Below are 17,451 nucleotides of genomic sequence, written 5' to 3' on the forward strand. Positions count from 1 at the left end.
TGTGGGTGTGTGTGTGTGTGTGTGGGGGGGGGGGGGTGCTATTGGTGAAAAAGTGACGTAACTTTTCTCTCAAAAACGGATTGGCCTGTTTTCTAGGGGCAATTCAAAAAAGGAGAAATACTTGAAATAGAGGTTCTGAAACTTGCTGGCACTTCGTGTGTATTCCCCACAGTGGGGAGACTCTGAACTAACACCAAAAACATGAAAAAGATGATTTTGATTCTCTATCCCCTTTAAACATCCTGAAAGTCCAACAATTTTATAACAGTACATTTTTTAACTACATTAACAAAAGTCTAATTTATCCCACTACGTGTTTATTTTGGACTTCAGTGCTTTTTGCAGGACAGCAACATTTTTGTTAGTAAGTGGAAGTCCAAATGATGTTATCATTATAACTAAGTTGGCAAAGTTTTGTCCTGTCTGAATGTTTGTCTTACAACTGCTGTCTGTGACAGTGCAGGCTTTGCCTTTTGCATCACCAGTTATACAACTTCATGATGTAGTGGTATAGAGGAGGATTTTCTTAAAAAGAAGATCTGAAAGTTTAGCTAGAAATTGCAAGAAGGTACATCTGAGATGCAAGCCTGGATGTGATTTGTTTTGGTGAAAGAATATCCTTCTCCACTCTACTCCACTATGAAGCTAAGAGCTGTGATGCAAAATGCAAAATCTGCACTGTGCACAATTTCTCCTATCAGAGCCACAGAAGCCTATAACTTCTTTTGGGTTGTCTAGGTGTCTTGGTGTCTTTCCTCACTCTTCTCCTTCTTGCACAGTCACTCAGTTACGGGGGTATGTAAATGTGTGATCAAGGTCATTTGGGTAGTTTCTGTTGCCATTATGATTTTAAAAGAGGAAATACAGTTGTTTGACAATAAATTACTTCACCCAACCACTAACCATGAGTGAAGAAAAAGTTTTTGTGTTAACATTCATATTCTCTGAAAAATGCCCCCCCCCCCCCCAAAAAAAATCTAACAATTCTGTCGGGGTATGTAAACGTTTGAGCACAGCTGTATATTGTTGAGCCTATCTCTATAATTTTGACCCTGCATGGTGTAGACAAGATACACAATAAATTCAGACTTGTGCACTCAGTTGTTGTTGTTTTTAACATTGTTAATGATATATGCTTTACAGCCATTACATTCTGGAAAAAGAAAACTTCAAAGACACCATTAAAAGCTTAAAATTACCAGGACATTTATGTCTATGATGAGCGTATGCAAACTCTGAGTTCGGCTGTGCCAGCGATTTGCTCACAAAAGCATGGCTTTGAACCTGAACTAAGGAGGTGCTTTCTTGCTTATTTGTTTGCTTTTAATACATTATCATGCATTTATGACTGATTATAAAAAACAAACAAACAAAAATCGTTATAATCATACTCTAGGCATACTTATCTGACCTAAATCAACATACGTATGAATAGAACACAGTGTTGTATTTGCAATTTTGTAGAAATGTATGTTGTGCCCTATTGCATCCATACAGCAGAATTGTGGTTAAGGCATCCAGAGATTTAATAACTGAAAATTCAGATTGTTCTCTTTTCTCTGATGTAGAGACTGCAGGCAGTAAAATCAGATAACCACATTATTAATCAGTTATTTGCAATGGTGACTTGCATTCAGGGCTGGAACAAAATAATATCTTTCTTTGGTCCTGCATACATCTCTAATCTTATACTGTCAGCTCATAAACAGTGCTTTGTATCTGTGTATTCTGTCAGTTTTTCATTGAGCAGTGCTCACCAGGATGTGTTGAAGAGACTGACTGCTCATTTTTTCAAGTATTTGACAAAACTTTAAGTTGTCAAAAAAGCAAATCTCAATCGAGCACCAATCACTTCATTGATTTCCACACAGGTATTTTTTATCTTAAATACAATGATGAAGATGTTTATATGGACTCTGCTTCTGCAAAGGCATACTGTGAAAGTATCAAAAGTATTTCTCATCAATTACATACAATACGCATGAAAATATTAACTAGCCTTCAGACAGCAAAGCGAGTACAATAAATAGATCTGGGTTTGAATCACACTCATACTGTCTATGTCCTTGAACAAGACAGTCTGCATTGTCTCAGTCCATCCAGCTTTAAATGGAAACCAACCTGGGAAAATACCCTTTGTTGGACTGGTGTCTCATCTAGGGGGAGTCATAGACTCTCATCCATTTCATGCTATGGGACCTGGAGGTAAACAGAGGCACCAACCTACCTCAGGGCTGATTTAGGACTTGTTCTTTCAGACAGCAGAGGTGTAAGATGGATGGAGCTGAACGAAAAATGTGTCCTGCAGATGCATCTGTATTGTTTTTGAAATTGATTCAGTGTGAGCTCAACTGTCATTGTTGAATGTCTCTGCTTTCTCATTTGGCATCATAAACTGATTTCAGAGATCTGTAAAATCTCAAGATGAGGTCTCTAAACCGATAGTTCATGGATTACAGGAAATTATGAAGGATACATAAGAGTAAAAGCCTATAATCCACATCATGTTGGATGTCTAATTAATAGTTAAGGGCACAGATTATTTTTTTTGTTTTCTCAAAAGCTGCACTAGCAATTCATATTTGTTGAAGACAGCATTCCCAGAAATTGTTGATTCAAAACAAAGAAATATCATGACAGATTAAGAAAAAAATAATGTTGATCTTCAAATAATGCTTGAAATAAAGTGAATGAGCGTCAAGAAGCCTGCAATTAAATGTCAGTTTAAGAAGCTGAGCAGCTAAGTGTGAAATTGACTAAACTGTCAACTTAATTTACAAGCTGCTTTGATCAGAAAGGCAGAGATCATTGTTGAATGAAATCTGGGAATTAGTCTTACCTGTAAATAAGGACTTCATCTTCAGAACAGTTGTACTGGAGCTGGTACATTTTGACCTTTGGAGTTGATTTGCTCACAGTCCACTTGACTAAAGCAGAAACAGCAGTCACTTCTGATACAGATACAGTCTTCTCTGGTAGAACTTTAGGCTCCCCCTTACTGATCTTGGTCGAGCTGGTTATATCAGAAAGCCCGGACTTGGACTGTGTGGTTCGGTTTGTCTCATTATTCAGGTGGGGGAGCTGAATGATTGACAGTTCAACAGAGGCTATAGATTCCCCAGCAGCATTAGCGGCTATGCAAGTAAAGGTACCGTAATCCTTTGAAGAGGTGATTGTTATGTCCAGGGTTCCATTGTCATATACAGTTGCTCGGGAGGAATTGCTGATCAAACGGTCATCTGGAGCAACCCAGTGCACTGTTGGCATTGGATCACCAACAGCTTTGCATCGAAGGCTAGCTGTTTGGCCTTCGAGCACGAGCAATTTGTGTGTATGTTGAGTGATCAGAGGGGGTTCACAAACAAATTCTTCCTCTCGCACAGACCAAAAGTAGCGCCCTTTTACACTGCTAGGAGAGGCACAGGTTTCCATATCATCCTCACGGTCGAGCCTTCGGAGCCAAAGCACCTCACAGTTGCAATGCAATGGATTTCCACCAAAGCTGAGGGAGAGTGGAGGTGCATACGGAGTGCTCATTATAACATTGCTCTGGGAGCGGGCAAATATGGGATCCGGTGGGAGCTTCTGCAAACGGTTAGAGGTAAGATCCAAGCGGGCCAGTTTATCCAAATCAGTAAAAGTCCCCTCAGCAATGAAGGAAAGGAGGTTATGATCCAGACTCATTTGATGGAGGTTTACCATCCTACGGATGGCTTCCCAAGGCACACTGCGCAAGTTGTTGTATGACAAATCCAGATCCTCCAGGGTCAGTGACAAGTCATCAAATGCTGCTTTGGAGATCTGATTCAGTTGATTGTTGTTGAGGATCAGATGTTGAAGGTTGATCAGTCCTCTAAGGTCATCTGGGCCAAGTTCAGTCAGTCGGTTACTGTCTAGGTGCAGAGATCTCAGAGTCTCGAGGTCAATGAAGGAGAAAGGCTGGATGTCGCTGATGGTGTTGCGCGACAAAGTGAGATCCACCAGTCCTGTCATGTTAGCAAAATCCTGTGTAGTGATCTTGAGAATAAAATTTCCACCGAGCCGGAGCTCCACAGTTCGCCGGTCAATGTCCGGCGGAACAAAGAGCAGGCCTTTGGAGGGGCATAATGTTCCCAGAGACTCTGAGAGGTTCTGACAGACACAGTATTTGGGACATGCATGGACCATCACGACTGTGGTTGCCAGAAGCAGGAGACTGATGACCACTTTGTCCATGTTACTTCATACACAGGGGACCTGCAAGCAAACAAACAGACAAACAGCAAGAAGAAAATCTGTGTTAATTTCATATAATCAGTTAAACTGTTTTGGCTCATTCAGATAACATCAGACTCTTGCTGTGAAATCCTTAGAATAATGTGAATCTCACATTACCACAGAATTCTTACTGCTACAGAAATTGCAGAGCTGTCCGTCTCCTCAAAAAATCAGCTGTGTATAACGGGAATCATTATCATATCTGATGAAATCCCACTATAGTCTTTAGGCCATGTGGGCAAAAATTGCTCATTTGATGAAATGGTCTGATTATCATCCTTGAGGATTTCTCACATTAGGACTCTCTTCCATTATAACATTTATATGCATCTATTTTGCAATGCAAAGCAGGTGTGAGGAATCGTGTGAGGAATCGTGTGAGGACAGTGTGAATGGTACCCAGGAGCTGTGCTAAGTAACTATTTTTAGTGATTCAGATGGGCAGAAGCTGTCAGTGCTGACATAAACATCTCTGTACGTAATGAAACTGTACTTTACTTCGTCAGTTCAAGATGTTCTCAGTATGAGTCGTCATTCAGTGATGCACTGTCCAAGTTCTTCAGATTGACGTGACATCAGCCCCTCTGTATTAACAGAGTCACACCCAAGAAATCATATTTCTGTGAAACTCTGCAATGATTCCAATTGATTTAACTTTAGTTTCAGTTAAGTTTGGGGGCAATTCAGGTAATAACACTAAGGGTCCCTTCACACATAACATGGTGTTGGGTGAAGGACTCAGAATCTGGGAGAAAAAAAACAAAAAAAAAAACGAAATGGAGAACCACAAAACATTCCATTTGCTGTCAGGAGGAACACACGGTCAGACAGGTGTGTATGATACTGCAGTGACGGTTTTGTGCACGCTCATGGTCACGTGCACAAACACAGTGTGAGCATGTGGAAAATTGCACATACAGCAGCGAAGCAAAAAATTTCGAAAAACACCACCATTTATGTAATACTTAATTCCTGTTATAAAGAGCAGATTTAGCCTCTTCCTAGACATACACCAGGAAGTAATGGAATGATGTGTATTACTGTTCCCTCTTTTATGTTTTACATGAATTACCTGATGCGCTCGTCTCATGAAGACATCAGCCGGGCTCTCGTCTCATGAAGCCCTGGCTCCTGTGTTATGAACACTTCAGCCGGCGTGGTGTGTCCAGTGCAAAGTAATCCACTGGTGACTGCATTGCAAATGTGATATGTGTTTAATTATTACAGTGTGGGCAAATCCTGCAAATACACATGCCTCACAAGGGCATCCCATTAGGTGATTTTCTGCATGGCACGGTATTCACCAGCATTGTGGTGCGCTGATGCGGTGGTCAGCTGAAGCGATATGTGTTTTAAGTTATTTCCACGTGAGGACAGCAAGCTAACGTCAGCGCCTCATGGTATAGTTATGCGAGGTCATATTCCACAAGCCACTACAGGTGTCCTCCAGCTTTGACTTGCAAGCACAGATATCTGAACAGCTGCCAGTTGCTGGGACATGCCCACCTTTTGTCTGCGGACCTCGCCAGCTCACAGAAAAATACCCTCACTCTCTGTTCTTTTTTCTGTGATTTTCATTTTATGTATGGACTGTATTATTATATTTTGTCCTGCAACTGTCTGATATCTGTGTTTTTAATGTATCACCTTGCATGCATGGTCAGGTCCAGCTGACAGTCGGCAGTCAGCTGACAGGCACTGTATGTCCACAGCAAAGCGTATGAGCAAAGTGATCTCACATGAATAAGTTCATGCCTTTACCCGTATTTGTTTTATTTGATCTCCACTCTTTCTGTCTGTTATGTAAACTACAATTTATGTGGTGGAAGTGACATCAGCCTGCCCAGCCGGCTTCACACCATGCCGCGCGCTCGGGCGCTGGCTGGTCCTCATGTGATCGTGTCTGTACAAAATTATCAGCAAGTCATGAGGGCCTGTCCACACCTGTGCATTGCATATTCACCAGCTGAGTTGCAGTTCCAGCAGCAAACTGATCAAGCAGCATTTCAATTAGATCAGATAAATAGAAGTGCATACTGAAAAGAAGAAAAAAACATATTTGAAAAATTCTGAAAGATCCTATCATTGGTCTGTGGAGACTTTTATGTGAAGATGTAACACTTGTTCCCTGTGACAACAGATAAGCATATGTTGTGAAGATGAACAAGTGAGTTTTCACTTATTCTACCACTGGCCTTTTCTTTTTTTTTTACTTTTCCAGATACAAATCTGTAAATGGAACAAGAGAAAATTAATTTACCAGGAGTTCTTGAAACAGATTTTTAAATTAGCTGAGACAACTCATTTTCAGCTATATTTTACTGGTACAGTGGTCCCTCGCTATAACGTGGTTCACCTTTCGCGGCCTCGCAGTTTCCCGGATTTTTTTTAGTGCAATTTTGCATGCTTTTTTTTTTTTTTTTTTTTTAACAGCACATTGTGTTCTGCGTTCTTATCAGGCGGGCTGGTCAAGGCACCGGTGTGCATTACCGCAATTGCTCTCACTGCCTCTGATGTGCTTAATGAGTCTGCAGGCTCGGTAAACGCAGCAGCGGGCCACTCACACCGCCCTCCTGTCTGCTGTGCGGAGCTGCGCCAAATCTGGCAACAGATCCAGAGACTACGCTCGCTGTTTTGATGTGGATGTTGACCACAGCCGCAGAGCTCCGTGGCCACCGAGAGAGGACTTGGATTCTTTGCGGGTCCCGCATCCATACCTCCGGATGCAGTGAGCAAAGGGAGAGTTCTGTGTGTGTCTGTTTATAATCTTCTCCCCAGAAGAAAAAGAGAGTGTTTACACAGGAGAGAAAAGTGAGAAAATGTTAATGCCTGTTTGAGAAAAGTGTATAAAGTGTGTAGTGAGGGGTTTTACAGCCTTAAAACATCTATAATAATTGCAAAAAATAGCACGGACTACTTTGCGGATTTTGCTTATCACGGGTTATTTTTAGAATGTAACTCCCGCGATAAACAAGGGACCACTGTATTAGGAATCAATCAATCAATCAATCAATCAATCAATTTTATTTATATAGCGCCAAATCACAACAAACAGTTGCTCCAAGGCACTTTATATTGTAAGGCAAAAGCCATACAATAATTACGGAAAAACCCCAACGGTCAAAATGACCCCCTGTGAGCAAGCACTTGGCGACAGTGGGAAGGAAAAACTCCCTTTTAACAGGAAGAAACCTCCAGCAGAACCAGGCTCAGGGAGGGGCAGTCTTCTGCTGTGACTGGTTGGGGCTGAGGGAGAGAACCAGGAAAAAGACATGCTGTGGAGGGGAGCAGAGATCAATCACTATTGATTAAAAGCAGAGTGGTGCATACAGAGCAAAAAGAGAAAGAAACAGTGCATCATGGGAACCCCCCAGCAGTCTACGTCTATAGCAGCATAACTAAGGGATGGTTCAGGGTCACCTGATCCAGCCCTAACTATAAGCTTTAGCAAAAAGGAAAGTTTTAAGCCTAATCTTAAAAGTAGAGAGGGTGTCTGTCTCCCTGATCTGAGGAAGCGTGATATCTTTTACAAACAACACAGTGGCTAAAATAAATTATTTGGTGGATTTACAAAAGCTTGCATTCTGAAATATGAGCCAAAACAAGATGTTTCCAAAGCTCTTTTAGTTAACAAGATTTTATAGACATAGTAATTGGATTTTACTGAATCTGTAATTGTATTTATTTATTTATTTTTTACTAGACATTAGACAAATATACTGTAAGGCATAAAAAGGAAGGTTCTCCACACTTCTGCCAGCCACAATCCGGTGCAACAAGGTCAGGATGACAGATGAAAACGAATGGTGGTGCAACACAAATGTCTGCATAATTAAATTATTTATTTAAAGGTGCATAACAAAATATAGTGACTGATGTTTCAATTTAGGGTTACATCTTCATCTGAGTCCTTGGAAACAATGGGTGGTAGAGCCCTTAATGAAGATCATAAACGGGTGTGATTGTGCGTAAAGGGGACATTGACTACCTAAAGATCCACATATATTTATCAAGGTGCTACATGTTACATCCGTCATTAAAGGCAAACCACCCACAAATAACTGAGAAGAGATTAAAAACCAAGCATAAAATGTTCACAAAAAGATATAGTCATTCTAGACACAATACAAGGACATAGGAAATATTAAAGAAAACAACTTAAATTAGTTAAATGGTAATACTGTAAGCAAAAACTTAGATTCCAATATCAGTGTGGTTTCAGTGCAGAAGGTTCCGGGTTCAAATCCCACCCCTGCCACATTTCTCCATGTAATGTGGAGTTGCATCAGGAAGGGCATCCGGCGTAAAACCTGTGCCAATTCAACATGCAGATTCACCTTGGATTTGCTGTGGCGACCCTGAGTCCAAACAAGGGAGCAGCTGAAGGGACTTACTTTTAGTGTACCTCTTAGAGAAGTGACCCTTTTTAAAAAGAAATCAGGGTTCCTGCCTTCTTACAATTTAAATGCCACTAAAGTCACTTTCAACCAATTAGTTGAGCAGGACATGGCCAAACTAAGTGTGCTTAGTTCTAAAAATAAATCAGAATCAGAAAAACCTTCTTTTTTTTTTTTTTCCGCAAAGTACTGACAAGAAAATAAGGAATTTGACTTTGGTTTGAGCTGCACTCTGAACAGGTATGTATAAACATACATTAAACACTCAATAATTCACATTAAAATGTGCAAATAAATTTAAATGTGCAATAAAAATGTGTGAAAAGGAGAAACAGGCAAACATATCGATGTTCTACATGAGGTATTTGAATTAGTGAGATTTTGGCAGGTTAAATTGTTCATCAGTGTGATGGCCTGTGGAAAGAAAGTGTTCCTGTGTCTGGTTGTCTTGACGTACAGAGCTCTGTAACGCCAACCAGGGGGAGGAGTTTAAACAGTGTGTGTCCGGGGTGTGAGGGGTCTGTAGAGATGTTATCAGCTTGCTTCCTGGTCCTGGACTGGTATAAGATCTGGATGGGGAGCAGGCTGCCTCCGATGACTTTTTTTTTTTTACCTGCAGAATTGACAGTTCATTGAAGTCTGTGCCTATCATGTTTGGAGGCAGACACCATATGGAGATGGAGATGCACAGAACAGATTGGATGATGGATGTGTAAAAGATGGGGGGGGGGGGTAATACAAATAATTTTTTGACAAATTCTTGTTAATAAAATATGACAAGAAGTAAACTGGATGTTACATTCTTTGGAATCTAGACAGGACAGTATTATTCTCCCTGCCGATAAGAGGGGGGGTGCTGTTGTTGTTACGGTGTTAAAGAATTATGAATGTGGTATTTTGAAACTGCTAAATGATGAAAAATACTACCAGCCTCTACTTTCTAACCCTACTTCTAGCATAAAAAATATGATTCGTGAATTTATTGATATATGTCATACAAAAGGTTGGATTGCTAATTGAGAGAAGGCTTTTCTTCTAAGTGAATAACCCTGTTGCCCAATATTTTATGGTTTACCTTAAATTCAAAAGCTTGATGATCCCTTGTTATGGCCTATTGTTTCTAGCATAGGGAGTCTCACTGAGCCTCTCACAATTTGTTGATTTCTTTCTAAGAAAATATGTTCACAGTTTATCGATTTAGTCCATCAGAATTCCTTGTAAATCTTATTGAGATTATTTTATCAAACACCTTTTTTTTGATACTCTGGCAAACTTTATTTACAACTACAAGGAACTTCAATAGGGAGTGCCTTTGCTCCTTCTTATGCCTGTTTGGTGATGGGTTTATGGAAAGAAAAACATATTTTCAACATTGAAAATTAAAATAAAACTGTGGCACAGGTACACTGATGATGCCCTTTTAATATGGCAGGCACACTCGGTGAACTAAATACATTTTTTGACTTATGTAAATTCCACCACAGGTTATTTTTCTTTTACCATGGAATATAACTTTTTAGTGCATTGACTTTTTAGATCTTACAATTTTTAACTACAGAAATAATATTTTACAATCCACCATTTACTGGAAACCTCTCAGTATGAATACTTTGCTAAAAGCAGACAGCAACCACCCGCCTTATCTAGTTTGCAACATACCAGTGGTCAAGTTTTTCCGAGTTAGAAGAAATTGTAGCACCACTACTAATTTTATGTCAAAAGATGTTCATCTAGCACACTGTTTTGAACAATGTGGTTATGATAAAACTAACATCTTTAAAGCATGGGATAGGGCTTTTAATACTGATCATGCCTCACTGCTTAAGAAAAAAATCGAAGTGTCTTACAACATCTAATTTTTTTTCTACTCACTATACCCCATTAGCAGGACACATAAAAAAAAATATTATTTGCAAATATTGGCATGTCCTGAAGAGTGGTTTGACACTTAAAGACATCTGTGTTGAGACGCCCAGGTTGGGCAAACCTGTTACATTCGAGACCGATAGGTCCATTTGGACATGGCCACTTCAGTCTCGACCACTTGGCTTTCCAGTTCACCTAAGGGATATTTTAAATGCAGTAATTTGATTTAAATTCTGGGCCTTTTGGTGAAGCTTAGGGCTAGTGGCTGGTGATCACCTTAGTATTTGTTTTGTTCTTCTTCTTGCTTAATGCTGATAAATTATACTGTATTTGTTGTCTTTCTGATGTGTGATTCTGTTTTTATTTCTCTCTGTTTGAGGTGCGGCTCCATCCAGAGATGGGTGTGGTGTCTGTTTCTGAGACCCTCCTGTCCTGTGAATTGTTTTGTAATTTGTGTTGGTGGCATGGCCCAGGCGGAGGGTCACCCCTTTGAGTCTGGTCTGCTTGAGGTTTCTTCTTCAGAAGGAGTTTTTCCTTGCTACTGTTGCCTGTGTGCTTGCTCTGGGGGTTGGTAAGGTTGGACCTTGCTTGTGTGAAGCGCCTTGTCATTTGTCGCTACATAAATTGAAATTCAAATTGACCCTCCCCACTCGCTAAGCAATATCCTATATCTTCATTTAACAACTGCAATGGCATCTTGTGGACTGGCCTATATAGGCCAAACAAAACATCAACTCAAATTATGGGTAGCTGAACACAAGACAGCATTTCATACCCAGAACTTAACTTATGCCATGGTGAGGCATTACAAGCAGGCTAATCATGGCTGTCCAGCATCATTAAGATTCTGGGGAAATGAGAAAATCACAGCCACATCCTGGGGTGGTGATACCATAAAAAAAAAAACAAAAAAAAACTCTTGCATAGGGATGCATACACTAGCCACTTTAGAACCTTTAGAGTTGAATGAGGAATTAAATTTAACTCATCTGGGATGAATGTATCTTTTTGGTAACATTTTGTGCTTGGTATTTAATCTTTTATCACTTACTTGTGGGTGGTTTGTTTTTAATGATGGATGTAATGTGTAGCACCTTGATAGATATGGGTGGATCTTTAGGTAGTCAACGCCATCTTTATGCACAATCACACCTGTTTCTGATCTTTATTCAGGGCTGCACAACCCATTCTTTCCAAAAACTCTGGTGAAGATGTAACGCAACATCGAAACGTCAGTCACTAGCTTTTGTTATGCACCTTTAAATAAGTAAATAAATTAGCAAGTGAATTAAGTCCAAAGGATGACCCTTAAGCCTTTCTCACATGGAAGGTGTGTGCGCCTGGTGTGTGTGTGTATATGGCAACTAGTGGTGTTCTCGAGTGCAGGCATGAATGTGTCACCAGTTTCTGTGGTAAATGTACCACAAATCACATTGCATACTGCCAATGGCCATAATGTCAATGGCAGTATGTCACATGATATGTGTCTGTTAGTGGTGTGTTTGTTGCATATTACTGCAGAGGGCAAACACATGGCATTTGCAGGTGATGTGTGATAAGTGTTTGAGTCACACTGGCGCATGGCAGCATTCTGTATGTCACTGTGACAAGTTGGAAAATGAGTGCTACACACATCTCTGAACATCACAAACATGCTGTCTGTCTGAGGGGGCTTTCAAAAGCAGTAGATAATCCATTAATACTAAAAAGATGAATGAGATTTTAAATGTATTATATAAGATGGTTACACTTGCTTCGATCTTCGAGTTTCTGTGGTGCATGGCTCTGCATGTTGGGATGATTGTTCTAATCTCTCTGCCTTCACCAACCATGCTCATGCTGTTTGGACAAAACTTAATCACAGTGACGGATTTCACATACCGCAGGTGTTATACTCTGCACACTTTGCTGACAAGATCAGCACGCTTCTGTGAATGTCTCAACAGCCCTCACACCAGGCCAACTCCAACAAATGGGTGGCCACACTTCATCTAACAAGATTTTAATTCCTCCAGACATTTGGATCATTAATTCCTAATATGCTCAAGAATCAATTTCAATCATCCTTTTTCCTTGAGCAACAGCTATTAATGACTACCTGCTTGTCTGCTTGCTTCCCGATGGCACCACGAGCAGGGGTAGCTGCATTTTAATGTTAATCACATACAATTACCATCATTCATTCATAAACACCGCTTCCCACATAGTACGAATAAGTACAACTCAGGGTGACTCATGGCGGAACAGCTCGTATGACCACCATGAAACCATTGCAGGCGTGCACAATGCCGCTCTGACGGTTCGTACACGCGAGAACATAGTGCAAGCTGCTGCACGATGTGGTTACTTTAGTCTTAGTTTAATTGTGTTTATCACATTTATTGTATTGTGCTTTAGTCACAGGTTTTGGTTATTTATCTTCAGTGTTTCTCATCAGATTATGTTCCATTTGTTATTTATTGCATTTTCTGTTTATCAGTTATCTTGTTTTATTTATTGCATTATTTTGTAATCACCGCTTTTGTTTATTCTCTGTTTTACCAATAATTTGTTTTGTCATCATCATTTAATGTATTCACTTATTTGTCAGCTAGCATCAGTCCCATACTAATTTGGGGTTATTATTAGTATTCCTGTTTTCTCCCTTTTAAGACTTGTCACATTAGTTCTTAGCTTTGCCCCTTTTGATTTGCTCATGCATTATTGTTGTTCTGGAACATGTCACGTTATTCACAGTTAGTTTTTCTGTCACTTACTTCTCTTCCTTTGCACCAGTTTGTTTTGCTCTCCCGCACTGTCTTGCTTTTCTTCCGTCTTCTTTGAATAATAAAACAAAACCCCTTTCCAGAACCTTCCACACACCTGTTTCACATCACCTTGATTAGTGAGGGCTTCAATAAGGAGCCCTCACAGTTCCACAGCTCACTGCCCGATTGTTGACTCTTCATTTTCTCGCCTCGACTTCACATGCTGTTTGCTCTTCAGTGTTTTTTGACCTTGCTTTTGTACTCCGACCTCCACCTCGCCATCACCCTGAACTCATCCTGTTTCTTGACTCTGCTTTTGTTTTGCTTGCTTCATTCCTCGACACCGTGTGAACGAACCCTGCCTGGTTTATGGACCATGACCCAGACTGTACCATGTCTGCTACCTTTGCCTGTAGGTTTGAGTTCCTGTGTACCAAACTCAGTACCTGTTTAACAGGTAAAGCCTTATATTCATCTAAACCCTACATGCCTGTGAGTCTGCACTGGTCTCCTACTGGTTCCTGTAGGAGCCACCACCCATCCTGATGGATTATAATGGACAAAATTCGCTGGTCCACCTGAATCCATTTTATGTGAGTTCTACTATATAGGCAGAGGAAGTTCAACCTGCTAAAAACAATGATGGTGAACCTCTACACTGCCATAATTGAATCCATCATCTCCTCTACCATCACCGTTTGGTATGCTGCTGCCACTGCTAAGGAGAGGAGCAGACAGCAGTGTATCATCCATGCAGCAGAGAAGGTGACTGACTCCAATCTGCCATCCCTACAGGACCTGTACACCTCCAGAGCCCTGAGGCGAGCAAGGAAGATAGTGGCTGATCCTTCTCACCCAGGACACAAAGTTGTTGTCACCCTCCCCTCTGGCAGATGGCTGAGGTCCATCAGGACTAAAACTTGAAGACACAAAAACAGCTTCTTTCTGTTCACAGATAGACTGAGAAATTATACCAGAGACCCCAATTTACCCTTCCTTCACCCCCACTCCCACAACGTACTAATTGATCATCTCTGCACTGAAAGGTACTGTGCATCTGCATGCCTTTGTACAGCCCCATTCCACTATGTTATATTTATTTGTCAGTGAACAGAGTTTTGCCCATTTGTCTATTTGAATCCTTTACTTCTTACAGAAGTATTTTCTTTTCTTGTTGTTTATGCACCAATTACTTATACTTCTTATTTTCCCTTTTTCTTTTTATTGTTGTTGACACCAGATCAAATTCCTTGCATGTGAGAACATAATTGGTGATTAAATTTGATTCCGATTGTGCTGTAGGTTGTTATAGACATCCTCAGCAAGCAGTGCAACCTTATTATCACTAAATAAACAATTATCATCCATAAATTTGAATGAGATTCTCCTGGCTGGAGATTTTTCCTGGGACTGGCTGTCTCCGGTCTCTGATAGTTTTAAATCTTTCTGTGACGCATTTAACCTCACACAACTAATTAATGGTTCAACTCATTCTAATCTCAAACACCCTGAGAAATCTTATCTTGATTTATTTTTGACAAATGCTCCTCATAAATACTCAGATATTGGTATATTTGCAAATGAAATCAGTGACCATTGTGTCATTGCCGCAATTAGACAAGCCAAACTTCCAATGTCAAGACCTTGAATTATTCTTAAGAGATTTTTAAGCATTTCAGAAATCAATATGATTTAAGGGATTTTTACTGGAGCAGAATCTTTTATTCATGATGTAGAACTAGACTGGAATACTTTTTGATGCTTTTATTTAAATCATAAATAAACTTATCCCCTTTCAAAAATTTTGAGTTAAAGGCTGAACCAATCCATGGTTTACTTCAGAGTTATCTAGTTTAATCAGAGAAAAGGACCTCACCTGGGTTAAAACCAGAAAAAAACAAAACTGAAGCTGACTGGCTGATTTTTATGCAGCTCCAAAACCATTAGAAATCTGATTTTTACCTAACCAAAATGACTACCAACCTTAATGATCCCAAGAAGTTTTAGAAAGTATTAAAGTCCTTATATAACCACAGATGAATTTGCCAGTCTGCATTGTGAAAGATTCCTGTACTTTTGCTGACAAATCTGATATTTTAAATAGCTTTGATGAACATTTTATTTCATTAGGTTCCCATTTCAATATTCTGAAAATGTAAGCGTAACAACCAGGAGGCTCACTCTCCACCAACTGAAATCAACTCCTTCTCATTCATTCAGTTTCATTCCTCTTGATATTAGAGATGTTCATAGGGCTTTAAAGCAATGAGATCTTAACAAATCAGCTGTTCTTGACATGCTTGAATCTTATTTTATTCAGCTCGTGGCAGACTTTTTTTTTAGCAGAGCCTCTAACATATTTTTAATCTTACACTTTCCAGTAATGGCATTCCCACCATCTGGAAATCTGCCATGAAATGACATGAATAAAGCAGTACGCCCTTATCATGTCCACATCTGCTGGCCCGGCCTGTCCAACCAGCCCTGCACTCATGTCCAGCGAGCGGCGCGCGCTGAAGGAGAGACACTGCAACATAGCTCATGTTGGTGAAGTGACATTCAGATCGCCAGCTGAGTGTACACATGATCAGACAGTCCTTTTCACATGGAGCAGCCTGCCGGTGTGCCCGCTGAGCAGCGCTTGTGTGAGAGAGAGAGAGATAATAATTTTGTATTTTATTAATTTATGTATGTAGATGGCTTTGTAGCCATTTTTTCAATATTTCTGTTTATTGTTTTGTTGTTTTTTTCTGTGTCATGGGGTCTGTGCTTTTTTATGCCATTCTTGGCAAGTATATATTTATATATATATATATATATATATATATATATATATATATATATATATATATATATATATATATATATATATATATATATATATATATATATATATATATATATATATATATATATATATATATATATATATATATATATATATATATACAGGGTTGGGTAGGATTACTTTGAAATGTAATCCAAAAGTAATCCAGTTGTATGTACATACATACATGTAATCCACATGTATTCTTTCAAAGTAATCCTACCCAACGAGGCGAAGTACCACTGGACTCATAAACATTCATTATTTGTATACTGATGTTTCCTGAATATGTGAAAATTGTCTGAATCTGAATACAATTCATGTTGAAGGACTATATTGCTGGACAATTATATATACAATATATGGACATTTATGTTATTGATTTTGTGTGTGTGTATATATATATATAGATATAGATAGATAGATAGATAGATAGATAGATAGATAGATAGATAGATAGATAGATAGATAGACAGATTATGTGATGTGTGCCTATGATGAGGAATTTGAGTTTATTGATTATTTTTGAGCAACCTGGTCTCACAGTAAATCGTGACTCAGCAGCACGGAATATACATAAATGTATTGGTTTGTGATATTGTGACGAAAAGTGCCTCATTTTAGTCACGGCAGAACAAATTCATTCCGTGAAGGCTGCACAAAATGAAAAGTGAAGCGGGGGGGAGGGTTCGGAGTGGTTATGGTTAGGGTGGGGGGAAAGGGTAAGATTACGTTATGGTTAAGGTTAGGGTCGGGAGAAGGAGTAGGCTTAGGAATAGTGAGTTAAAAAAAAAAAAACTGTCACGAAAATTTGACTCATTTCATCATGGGAGCACAAAAAAAATGTTAGACTGGGCTGTTTTGAGATATCTGTGTTTTGCTGTTCTGCTCACTTTGTTTGTTTTGTGGTTTTGTTGCGATAAGTATAAGTTGCTGATGTACGAGGTCTATTAGAAAAGTATCCGACCTTATTATTTTTTTCAAAAACCATATGGATTTGAATCACGTGTGATTATATCAGATATGCTTGAACCCTCGTGGGCATGCGAGAGTTTTTTCACGCCTGTCGGTTACGTCATTCGCCTGTGGGCAGTCTTTGAGTGAGGAGTGGCCCACCCTCTCGTCGAATTTTTCATTGTTTAGGAATGGCTCAGAGACTGCTGCTTTGTTTGATCAAAATTTTTTCAAAACTGTAAGACACAACTGAGTGGACACCATTCGATAAATTCAGCTGGTTTTCGGTAAAAATTTTAATGGCTGATGAGAGATTTTGGTCTGGTAGTGTCGCTTTAAGGACGGCCCATGGCGCCTGACGGCGATCTGCGCTTCGAGGCGGCAGCGTCTCGCCGTTTCAAAT

The 17,451-nt window shown here is 39.7% G+C and overlaps 1 protein-coding gene across 1 annotated transcript in view; it reads right to left on the bottom strand.

Annotated features, from left to right (window-relative positions):
- The window catches only part of LOC117532237 (leucine-rich repeat and fibronectin type-III domain-containing protein 2), a 191,180-nt gene that overhangs the window by 36,640 nt on the left and 137,089 nt on the right, over window positions 1-17,451 (bottom strand). The window contains exon 3 of the mRNA XM_034195557.1: window positions 2,840-4,236. Coding sequence (XP_034051448.1) covers window positions 2,840-4,215 — 1,376 coding nt within the window. The 5' untranslated portion in view covers window positions 4,216-4,236. The remainder of the gene's footprint in view (window positions 1-2,839; window positions 4,237-17,451) is intronic.

This window comes from Thalassophryne amazonica, chromosome 19, assembly GCF_902500255.1.
Source record: "Thalassophryne amazonica chromosome 19, fThaAma1.1, whole genome shotgun sequence".
In the NCBI taxonomy this organism is placed as follows: domain Eukaryota; kingdom Metazoa; phylum Chordata; class Actinopteri; order Batrachoidiformes; family Batrachoididae; genus Thalassophryne; species Thalassophryne amazonica.